The 11,744-nt window shown below is 58.0% G+C and overlaps 1 protein-coding gene across 2 annotated transcripts in view; it reads left to right on the forward strand.

Moving 5' to 3' along the window:
* The window catches only part of PARVB (parvin beta), a 103,822-nt gene extending 94,269 nt beyond the window's left edge, over positions 1-9,553 (forward strand). For both annotated transcript variants that reach the window (XM_036084057.2, XM_036084058.2), the window contains exons 11-13: positions 596-697; positions 4,936-5,008; positions 6,693-9,553. In XM_036084057.2, the coding sequence (XP_035939950.2) occupies positions 596-697; positions 4,936-5,008; positions 6,693-6,769 (252 nt within the window). In that variant the 3' untranslated portion in view covers positions 6,770-9,553. The remainder of the gene's footprint in view (positions 1-595; positions 698-4,935; positions 5,009-6,692) is intronic.
* Positions 9,554-11,744: the final 2,191 nt, after the last annotated feature.

An 11,744-nucleotide genomic window follows, 5' to 3' on the forward strand; every position in this document is an offset into this window, starting at 1 on the left:
CTTTCCCTGACCCAGCGCAGCCCGGTGTTCGGGGCCCAGCTGGGATGGACACTAGAGGCTCATCTAGATGGACAAAGGCTCATGGTCACCAGGGCTCAAGCAGGGGAAAGTGTCTGGCACTGTGAGCATAGCTAGAAGAAGGTGCTCAGACAGCTGACAAGGTGAGCAGGTGGAACAGGGCAGCAGAACCCAAACCAAACCATAGGCACCCTGCAGGTCATGCATGGATGGATCATTCCAGAAGCCGACACCGATGGGGTGCTCACTGTATGCTGGGTCCTCGTGCCAACCCTGAGAGATGGGAGCCAGTGTTACCTCGAGGTCAATAGTGGGGGGACGGGCCTTGTGGCCAGGCTGCCTGCTCCCAGAGCCGTGGCCCTATTCACGTGGATGCGCTTCAACCCCAAACACATGCGTGGCCACATCCAGTCCTGAGCGAGATGCTCTGCACCCGGGTCCTTCACCTAATTACAGGTTCATGCCTGAGCGAGGCATGGATTTCATGCTTTAAAACATTTTCCTTCTTTGGAATGAATGCAGAACATTCACCACCTCCCTGGACAGCCCAGAAACATCGCCACGTGTTTCTCTGTAGTTTGCAGATGGCGTCTACCTGGTTCTGCTCATGGGCCTTCTGGAGGACTACTTCGTCCCCCTGCACAACTTCTACCTGACCCCAGACAGCTTCGACCAGAAGGTATGTGTGTGGTCTCCATCCTCAGAGCAGTCCCGGACGTGCTCGCTAAAGCGCACAGCCTAGACCTGCCCCCCGTGGCTCTTTTTGGAGTCTAGCTGGAATCTTCAAAAAAAATAAAGCTGTCCCCAAAATGGTACTGCAATGAGACATAACCCAACCCTCAGTCGTAGAAGTAAACCCATCAGCAGTGCCAGACACACCCGAGCACCGTGTGCCGTGTTCTCTTCGGGGTCTTTCCCATGGGACGGTGTCATTTTTAATCATGGTGGTCAGATGTTGTAAACTTGCAGATCTTCCGCTGTGGATGTCATGCATATGTCACCTCTGGTTTTCCCAGCTGCTTCCGACCTCCCCAAGTGCTGTCCTCAGTGGTGGCTCAGAGTCCCGTGGCCTGACACCACTGTCTCCCTGTTCCCCCCACTCTTGGACAATTAACTTGTTTCTGTTTTTTTTTTTCCCCATTAAAATAATAGGGCATCTTCTCGAGTCCATCTATCTATCGATCGATCTCTCTGTCTGTATATCTATCTCTATTCCTGTGGATTGTTTTCTAGGGGAGATTCCCCACAGAGGATTGTTGGGGTCGAAGGGCCTAACCTTTGGATTCGAGTTGCTGAGCCCCCCGTGTCCCTGTCTGTGCCTGGGTGTTTGGCCTGCTGCTCAGGGCTCCCCGGAATGCAGCCTGTCCAGACAGTAGTTAGCGCATTGCCTTTAGAAACTTGGCTTTTGCACTGTCCATATTGCTTCGGACTCACGGGCATCTGTCATTGGATTTTCCCAAAGTGCTAGACCCCGTGAGTCAGAGAGGCAGACAATGCTGCAGGTGGTGGCAGCCAGGGAAACATCCGGTAACGGGGCCAGTGTTTATCAATCTGCATACTTCTAGCACCTTCCAGGCTGTTCACTGGCGGCCAAACGTTGTTCCTGCCTCGCCTGCTGAGATGGAATCAGAACAGATTAGAGAGGGCCTGGCACGGGTGAGCCAGGGCGAATGGAGAGAGCACGGGCCAGAGGGGAGCGAGCAGAACTCCATCAGGAAACAAGGGTGCCTGTGCTGTTGTTCTGGAAATGAGAACACAGATGATGTGGGGAAGAGGCTCGTGCGTTTCCAGGCCCGATGGGGCTGGTTGCAGAAGCATTGTTGGGGGAGAGAGATTTCCTTTGTTCAAATTAATAATGATGCCGGCAGGAACGGTGAATCGAGCCAAGGGGCCGGAACTGGGTTTTTTTTTTTTTTTTCCCCAAGATGAGACTGTGCACATGGCAGGGTAGGGGAGCCTTCTCTCCGGGCCCGGCCTTAATTCCCTTTGCAACAGGGGTGAAAGTTTTTGTGGGTTGCCGCCCTGGCCTGGGAGGTGTGAGAGGCCCAAAGGACCGTCTGCCTTTGCTTCGCCTCTGCCCGAGAGCCCTGAAGGAAAGGCTGTTTTAGGGGCAGCGTCCAGCATGCTGGGAGCCTGTTCACGCTCATGAAGGGGTGGCTCTGCTCAGGGAGGATGCTGGAATTCCAGTGCATTCTTTTTTTTTCTTTCTTTTTTTTTTTTTTTTAAAGATTTTATTTATTTATTTGAGAGAGAGAATGAGATAGAGAGCACATGAGGGGGGGGGAGGGTCTGAGGGAGAAGCAGACTCCCTGCCGAGCAGGGAGCCCGATGCGGGACTCGATCCCGGGACTCCAGGATCATGACCTGAGCCGAAGGCAGTCGCTCAACCAACTGAGCCACCCAGGCGCCCAATTCCAGTGCATTCTTATCCAGCTTCCTGGATTCTCTCCCTGCCCCCCGTGGGGAGTGATGGTCATCATGGCAGCTACTGGCAAGTTCTTTGTGAGCTCGTCATATGTATTAGCTCATGACCGGTTCACGGGCAGTGGCGTTTCCCTGCTGCACAGACCTGAGCTCGCTCCAGGCCGGGCCCTGCAGCCGAGCTCTCGGGCCGTGGTGGCTGCAGGGGACCTCGCACTGGGTATCCCCTGGGGGACCAGGCTGTGTGGGGCACGTTTGCCCCGATGCTGGGAATCTACAGCAGCTCTGCGTTTCCCGAGGGAGGGCACTAAGGTTCGATGAGCGAAATCGGACACGTATCAGGGGCTGCTGTCCCCCAGCGGAGCGATGACCTATGTTTTTTAAAACAATTGCACTAGATTTTTAAAAAATGAGACCAGACCCCCTAGGTTCCTGCACACAGACACACGGCACCCTTTGAGCTTTCTGAGACGTGGATACGACCCGTGGCTTTTTGTTTTATAATCTTACTCCATGGGAGCCACTTTGCTGAGTACCTTGTGCCCATCGATCATCTTTCTGGAAGATTCCACAGCGTCCCTCTCTCTGGGGAGTGGAGTGTGTCCTGGAGACTGAGGTTCTTACCGGCAAATACAAGAAAGGGCTTCACATTCTCAAAGTGCTTTCCCTTCTATCCCCTCACCTGATTCCCTCCCTCGGGACGAGGAAACGGGATCTCAGAAGGACCGAGAGACAACCCAATCTCCCACATTCAGCAGGGCAGAGGTGGAGGAGCCCACTCCTATTCTAGAACCTTCTATTCTTCTGTCACCTGGCCAGGTTTTCAAAAATCCGTTGACTTGCAGAGGGAAAGGATTTCAGGGTGTCCTGGCTGTGTGGCTGGCTCCCAGTGGTGGCATGGGGCTTTGGGGCACGGCGTGTGGCCTGGTCCCCTCGGGTCTGGGGAGCTGTTTGCTGCTCTGTCTGCCCTGTCCTGGGGGCCTGGGCTCAGGGGTGGCTTCTCTGCAGGCATGAGGGGTCGGTGGAGGTGAGGACGTGGCTGGGACGAGAGCAGGGTGGTAGTGACTTCCTGTCGGGTGGTTTCCTCAGACTGAGAAGGAAGCAGAAGGAAGTCTTGCACTACGGAGAGGTGGGTCTGGGCGAGAGCTGTTCTTGGTGTGGGGCAGGCGTGGGGTTTCAGGAGGCCGACCTGCTCAGCGCTGAGCACTTTTGAGGAGCCGTCTCTCCCTGTCCTAACTCGTCTCAGCCCTGGGGCCTCCTCCGAAAAGTGGCCTTGGCGCACCCCATGGCCCTTCCTCTGGGCTGGGCGGGCTCTGTACACCTGGACGTCTGACACCCTGCTTGGCCTTTTCCAGAGGGCCTCGGGAATGGCCCAGGGTCCTCCGGGCCCCCTGCATCTGGTCATGTGCAGCCCCGTCCAGCCCTGGTGTGAGGGGCCTGCAGGGTCCGTCCCCACACGGGGCCCCTCCGAGCACCACCTGCCCAGTGCTGGTGCTGCCGAGGGTCCTGGAGGCCACTGCGCGGTCCCTGAGCTGCTGGGATTTTGACCAACAGCGGGTTATTTTGTCAAACATCGTTTTCCTGGTTAATTATTAAACTATAAGTAAAATGATCATGTTTCTGGCTCATTTACCCTGAAATCATGAAGATATTACTGTTGAAAGGATATGTGATTACCAAGAGCCCCGGGGTCCTCTCTAGCTCTGACTCTATGATTTATTTTATTTTTGGTGCCCCCCCCATCCTACCCCCTAACAGCCTTTGCTCCCAGATGGTTGGCTGTGATTTGGTTGATCACCCGGCGTCTCTGTGATTCAGGTGGATGAATGCAGCAGAGGAGGTGTTATTTTAAACCTCTTCAGAAGTTGTTAGTGGAATACAAGCTTCCAGCATCCTCGTGGGCTGAGTGGTACCTTTCATTTCAGGGAGAAGCCATGTGGGGGTTGGGGGTGGGGTGTCCACCTTCTGTGACATCTAGCAAGTTGAGGCCAGGACCAGGGCCCTGCTGCCTGCCCCCTGCAGCCACATTGGGCTGACTTCTGTTCCGGCAGGGTCCCCAGTGCCTGCCCGGTGCCTGGGCCACCACTGCCCCGAGAGCGATGTCCTGCCCACAGTGATGCACACGCAGCTCTGGGAGGCCCTCCCAGCACATGGTGGGTGGCTGCTCTGTGCTGGGGATGGTGCATAGCGCTGGGTGCCTCTGGGAAGTGGCTTGTCCTCTCTGAGCCTTGGCTTCCTCGTCTGTAAAAGGGACAGGGTCACGGTCACTTCTCATCGTGTGGCCTATGACAGAGCAGACACTTGGAGACCCCGGAGCCCTCTAGGGCAAGCTTTGTGCCTTCAGCCCTGCATCTCTGAGCTGCCCCCTGATCTCTGGTGAGGGGAGTAAGGACCATCTAGTGAACGTCTTCTGCCGACGCCCCTGCCCACCCCGTGCCCTGCGTGGCGCCGCTTGGGTCTGGGAATGTGCCAATTCTACTCTTGCTTCCTTGGCAGGTCCACAACGTGGCGTTTGCCTTTGAGCTGATGCTGGACGGAGGGCTCAAGACACCCAAGGCTCGCCCTGAAGGTAATGCCCCGCCCCAGCCCCACCAACCCCAGCTCCCGTGCCCCCCGTGCCCTTAGCTTCAGGGACCAGGAGGAGTGTGCTGGCGGGACCACCAATGCTGGGCTTTAGTAACTGCTTGACTTGGAGGACATGACCTCTGCCCACAAGCCTCGGGGTCTGCGCGCCCCTGCAGGTGCCGGGCTCAGGCTAGAGATGCTGTTTCATGCCTTGCAAGGATATTAAAGGCTTGCCGCAGTTTGATGAGTGTTGGGTTGATGTCCCTGCAGGGATGAGGCATGGTCATGCCACGTGTGGGTCCGAGCCGCAGCGGGGAGGCATGGGCAGCCGGTGGTGGGACCACCAGGGCAGGGAGGCTGGGGAACCAGGAGCAGGCCTGGCTTAGCCCCCTGCTGCCCCTTCCTCAGACCTGCCCATTCACAGAGGGCATCGGTCCTGCCGGCTGCCTCTGGTTCAGTAGCTACTGGTCTCCTCCCACTGCAGTGTTGGCCGGCCCGGGGGGGGGGGGTGGCTGGGGCTGAAGCCTCAGGCCTGGGAGACTCTGGGAGCCCCGGGTGCATGTGTGAACCCTCGAGTTCATTGTGGGGGTAAACTGGCCGGCAGGCTGTTTCTCCTCGGTGAGTCTTCGTCTCGTTTGCAAAGGGAAGGCAGGAAAGAGGGTTGTGCCGGCTCTCCGTGCTTCCCCCCTGCTCTGACAAGCTGAGATTGGAGACACTCTGGGCCTCGGTATAAGGACAGTTGTTGGTTCATGGCAACCGCTCAGCCAGCCTTCCTCTGGAAGAGATGCTATTTCTTGCTCTGGGGTTGAGTACATGCACGGGGAAAGCAAGATCACAATCTTTCTGTGGCCCGAGAAGGGCCTTGGGCATCATCTGATCCGATGGGCCAGTTTTTTTTTTTTTTTTTAATTTTTTTTATTGTTATGTTAATCCCCATACATTACATCATTAGTTTTAGTGTTCCATGATTCATTGTTTGTGCATAACACCCAGTGCTCCATGCAGAACGTGCCCTCCTCAATACCCATCACCAGGCTAACCCATCCTCCCACCCCCCTCCCCTCTAGAACCCTCAGTTTGTTTTTCAGAGTCCGATGGGCCAGTTTTATAGGCAAACAGACTAAGACCCAGAGCAGGGAGGTCACTTGTCTGAGGTCACAGGGCAAGTGAGAAGAAGACCCAGGTGCCCTTCCCACCGAAGAAGGCAGCCTGGACTTCCTGGGCTATCGGGTCCCCTGAGGGTCCTGCCATGGGCCAAACCACATAGCATTGCTTGCCCTTGAGGGGGCAGGAGGGAACAGCAGCTCCCACCCCGCCCTGCCCCAGAGGGCCCGCTCTCTGTCCTGGCACAGGTTGGCCCGTGGGTGTTGGACCCCAGTAAACGTCCTTGGCTGTTGGACACCCCACATCCATAGGCACCACTGGTCCCCACACTTGCCCGATGCGGGTCCTACAAGGGATGCAGGAGCATCCCAGGTGCTCGGGGAGAGGGCTGGTGGCCTGGGGCCTCTCATAGCAGCCAGTGTCCCGGGATGGCGCTGCCCAGGGCGTCCGGGGTGGGGTGGCTATCGGTCTTGAAACCGAAGCGCTCTGCTGTGGACGTGACAGGTGCCCCGTGCCTCCCGCGCCCCGGCACCAGGGCCCAAGTGCTCTCGCCCCGCCAACGGCGTCTCCGTTTCCTTCCGCAGATGTGGTGAACCTGGATCTCAAATCCACCCTGAGGGTTCTTTACAACCTTTTCACCAAGTACAAGCACCTGGAGTGAGAGCAGCGAGCAGCGGAGACCCTGCAGGGCCGGGAGGCCCGCCAGCCTTGGTCCCCACCCCACCCCTCCCCCACGCCAACCAGCCTCTTCGGGTTATTGCTTTTAAGCTCCCCTGTGTAGCCCGCAGTGGGCAGGATCCTTTGAAAGGCAGGATTCTGCACCCCAGTGCTGGCATGTGGCCCCACAAGTGCTGAGACACGTGTCGGCCCTGATCCCCCCCCACCCCTCAGCCTGTGGGGGGGCGCCCTGCAAGCCTTTCCATGGAGCAGTTAACGGCCACGGCCATGGGTGATCAGAACAGCACCCACAGCTCCGAGGAGCCATGAGTCAGCCTGACTGTGGCGGGGGAATCTCCTTGGAAGCGAGGCCTTTTTAGTAAAAAGCGTTTTGTAGTTTTAAAAACGTCCCTCTAAAGTCCCAGGGGCTTTTGATGGGACAGGAGGGCCCGCCCCACATTCTGCTGCTTGACCAGCCAGTGTTTCTCCTTTACCTTTTGCACAAACATCTAAGACCCGGGTGACCCTCAGCTGCCACCGCGCAGGAGGCAGGATTCGCTGAAGCGATTTCTGATTTTTTTTTTTGGTGACGGCCAAGTGGGCTAGGTCGGGAGCCGGATCTAAAGTGTTGCTTGATACATCTCAGAGGCCCTGTTTGGGAATAGATGCATTTTTAAACTTTTATAAAAAGCGGAGTCTCTCAGTTTGCAGGGGCCGCCGTTAACAAGGGGCCACAGGCGGGGACTTAGACAGCAGGAACGGGTGGTCCCCCAGCTCCGGAGGCCAGAAATCCAGCACCAAGGCAGAGCCGGCCCCTCCTGAGGCCCCTCTCCCGGCTTGCAGATGGCCTCCCTTCCCCGTGGCCTCACGTGGCCCTCCCTCTGTACCCGTCTGCATCCTAACTTCCTCTTACAAGGACACCCGTCATAATGGATGAGGGCCACTCTTGTGACCTCATTGTAACATACCGACCTCTGTAAAGACCCCATCTCCAAATACAGTGACATTCTGAGGTACTTGGGCTTAGAGCTTCAACATATGGATTCTGGGGGACACAGTTCAGGCCTGATTGGGGGAATATGACGTCTTTACCCCCCTCCTCCCCAGTGTGGCTTTCAACCCTGCTGGCATCCCCTGCTGGGCACCCCTGAAAGGAACGCTGTTCACCCCCTCCCCCGCTCACTTTGGCTCAAGAGAGAAACGGGGCGGGGGGGGGGGGGGGCTGCCCTGTGTCACGCCCCCCCCTCCCCCACACACACACGCAGCCTCCTTCCTGGGCTCTCAGCTCTCAGGACAGGCCTTTCTCATCTCCGATTTTCACCTTCCTGCTGTTGATCGGAGCGGTCGTGCTGGTTGTTAATATTAAATCGGACGCCGGCGCTCACGACTCAGGAAACGCTGATTCCCCTGTCCCCTGTCTCAGCTCTGCCACTGCGAGTCTGATGGAGGTGGTTTCCCAGCAGGGGACAGAAATAATTAAAACAGTATTACAGTGTCTCCTGCGGGACGCGGCGACATTAAAGGGCCACACTGACAGAAGAACCAAGGCTGGAACGTTCTGTGCCGACTTCATTACATGCGTAGGATCCCTGCCGGCCGCCGGAGCTGCAGAGGCCGGTCCCCTGGCTTTCACAGGCGGGCCTGGCCAGGCTGTGCCCATCCCCTGGGGTCCCGGGGGCCGAAGGGGGGGGGCTGACATTTGGAGAGAATGCAGCCTCGGGGTTTTCAGCGCAGGTGGGCAGCTCCGGCGGGCTCCGCGCCTAGAAAGGGAGGCAGGGAGTGCATGCGCTTCAAGCCCTCTGTGTTTCTGGTAAAAGGGATCCCTAGATATGGGCCAACTGTGTCATGGTGCCGACTCTCTAAGGCCAAGGTTCCAGCAGAGCAGGTGATCTGTCATCCAAACTGGCTTTATTCAAGTTGGTTCCCTGCACTGAGTGCATCTCCTTCCCTCCCTTCACTGTCCGCTCTGAATCAGAGTTCAACGAGAGGCCTGGGCATCTGCGTGGGGGGCGCAGTCGTGAGGCAGAGAGCAGGGTGAACTCTGGGGGCGGCCTCTTCTCCTGTGATCAGCCCTCCTGGCTTAGCGACCATAGCTGTGAGTTTCAGGTCTGCGCTGCTGGGACGTCTTCTTGGGGTAACGCGCAGCAGAAGCCACTTCCCTTAATCTCGGAAAGTTCTAGAACCCTTCCTCCTCAATTGACCCACCTTTTCAGTGCATTGTTTTTTGGCCGGGAGGGGCACCCTCTACAGGAACTAAGTGAAAGCGAGATCATTTGCACCCGAGTGGCACCGGCTCAGGGTCTGCAGGGCCCGAGCGAGGGCCCAGGCAGGGGCCGTGAGATGGTCCCCTTTTATCCTCCTTGGAGCGGCTGTGGGAGGCCCCTGCTGGCCATGGGGGGCTGCCTGCAGCTGGGCTTCCCCCGCGACAACCACAGGGTCTTATGCACGCAGAGCCCTAATGTCCTAATTGGATGTGACAAAGAGCTGTGTTTTAAAGGAGCTGAATGCTTTTTTCACCCCCTTTTGCGGGCCCCTGTTTCATTGTCTTTTTAGCTGTTTTAAGCAGTGGCGCCTTTGGATGTCTGGATATCGAATAAAAGCCGCTAAACCCCTGGCTGTGTTGCCAGCGCCGTCCGCCTGGCCGGCAGCGGGAAGCCGCGGCTGCTCGGGTCTGCCGTGGGCCCTGCCGTGAACCTGACCTCCCGGGACCCAGAGCCTCGGTTAGGAGAGTGCTGTGCGCTGTGAACGGTGTGCTGTTACTTATTCCAATAAAGACCTCGAGAGCGCGGGGCTGGGTCTGCTTTTGCTTTCATGCGCTTAGTGGCCCTTGGTCGCGCCAGCCCAGTGCTTGGGCCCAGGAGCCGGCGTGCAGCCCGGTGTGGGGGCCGGGCCCCGCGGGGGCTGAGGCCGAGGGGTTCCTGGGCGGGAGCCACGGGGGAAAAGCAGTCACAGCAGCAGCGGATGTGCAATAGGGATGAGCCGAGCTGGGCGGGTCGGCCTATCTGTCCGGGTCCAAAGCAGAACGGGGTGTACGGGGGGCCGGTGGTGCCGGCTGGACAGCCCGCTCCGGGGGGATGGTGTGCCCCTTGAGCTGCAGGACGAGGGGCCCGGGTGACCCTCGACGGTGGCCGTGCTGTAAACCTTCCCTGCAGAAGTCACGGGGGGATTCAGGGGCCTTGAACTTTCCTGTCTGCAGCATTAAAACTCACTCTTGAAGTACTGCTAACTGGCAGAGCGAGGCCTTGGTGCTGTAAAAATACTAAGGATCCCAAACAGCCGCTGGGAAGGACCCAGCTTCGGAGGGACGCCTGGTCCAGAGCCACGTCGTTCCCGTGCGACTTCTGGCCAGCTCGTTATCCCGCACTTTCCACGGTGGAAATTTCCCTCCAGTTTCCCTCACCGGATCCATCATCACTCCCTCACTTAAGATCTGCCTTCCTCGACTGGTAACACATCCTTTATTAGCCCAGGTCCAGTGGCAGATAACTGGCGTCGCCGTAGTTGCTTGAACAGGAAGGAGTCTAATACCGGAAATGAGGTGACCCCAGAGCCACTGGAAGGCTGGAGCCCCAGGCTGGGGACAGACCCCCCCCATCAAGGACTCGTCCGATGACACCGCAGTGCCGGCAGCCTCTGCCCTGACCAGGAGGCTGCCGAGCCGCTGCTGTCTCCCGAGGCATCAACGTTGGGCCAGATGTTTCCCGACGGCCCCTGAGACCCCCCCCCCCCCCCGCCGCCCCGCGGTGTCTGCGGCCCTTGCCTCACCGACTGCCTGGGCGAGCGTTCCTGCCGCTGGCTTCCCCTGGGATTTGGCCAGTGGGAGGCCCCAGCAGGAAGGAGGGTGGGGGAGAGTGAACGAGATCAGGGTGTTAGTTGTCCCTCGGCCAGGCCACCGTGGGTCGGCGTGCCCCCCTCTACCACAGCCCCCGGCTGGCGACCGGCTCAGAGCTCCAGCCATCTCTTTCTGGGCTCTGGTGTCCTCCCTGTCCTCTGCCCCGCTGGGCTTCGGAGTAGCCCGTCTCGGGGGGCAGCACCGTCTCTTCTGGGTTCCCTTAACCTGGCCCCAGCCAATGCTTTATTAAGCACTCTTCAGCCCCCCATTTGGGCAGGCCATCTCTGCGGGGACTTGGCAGCACACTGACCCCTGGGCCACGCCGGGCCTGCCACACTTGCCCAAGCCAAGTGGGTGTGTGGGCACCGCTGCTTCCCAGCCCACTGAGCCACAAACCCCGGGCTCGCACGGGGCCATCGGGGCCGAGGGGGGGGGCGCAGAAATGGGATCCTGCCCCTCTGTGTCTTCCTCTGCAGGTGGGGATGAAAGCAGCACCTGCCCCAGAGGCTGCCCCCAGTAAAGTTAAAGCCCTTAGAGCGATGTCTGCTGCGTCTTCAGTTACTCAATAAATATTAGCAGTAATAATCACTAATACCTTCTGTCATTTTTGTAAGTTCTTGGGAACAACGCCGCTTTCCTGCTCATGTGCGCCCTTGTTCCTGCTTCCCACCTGCTCTGCCCCTTTTCTGCCTGATCTGTCAGCAGAGAAAGGGTGCTTGGCTTCCTGGTCCCTCAGCACAGTCGCTGCTGCCGTGAATACTCACAGGTTCATCCTGGCCCAGGAAGACTCAAGTGCAGGACCCCAGCTCGGGTCTGAGCTGATCGCCGACTCTCCTGCCGTCCTGGGGCCTCTCCTTCTCACGCCTAACACCTTCGCACGCGCCGTTCCCTTCACCTGGAACATTCTCACACATCTTTAGCGGGCAAACTCTTATTCATCCGTCAAGGCCCATTTCTTCTCTGGAAGAACTTCATCCTCTAGGCAACAGTAGCCAGCTGCATTTTTTTTTTTTTTAAAGATTTTATTTATTTATGTATTAGAGAGCGAGAGAGAGAGAAACAGCATGAGAGGGGAGAAGGTCAGAGGGAGAAGCAGGCTCATCGCTGAGCTGGGAGCCCGATGTGGGACTCGATCCCGGGACTCCAG

This window comes from Halichoerus grypus, chromosome 6 (genome assembly GCF_964656455.1).
Source record: "Halichoerus grypus chromosome 6, mHalGry1.hap1.1, whole genome shotgun sequence".
Taxonomy (NCBI): domain Eukaryota; kingdom Metazoa; phylum Chordata; class Mammalia; order Carnivora; family Phocidae; genus Halichoerus; species Halichoerus grypus.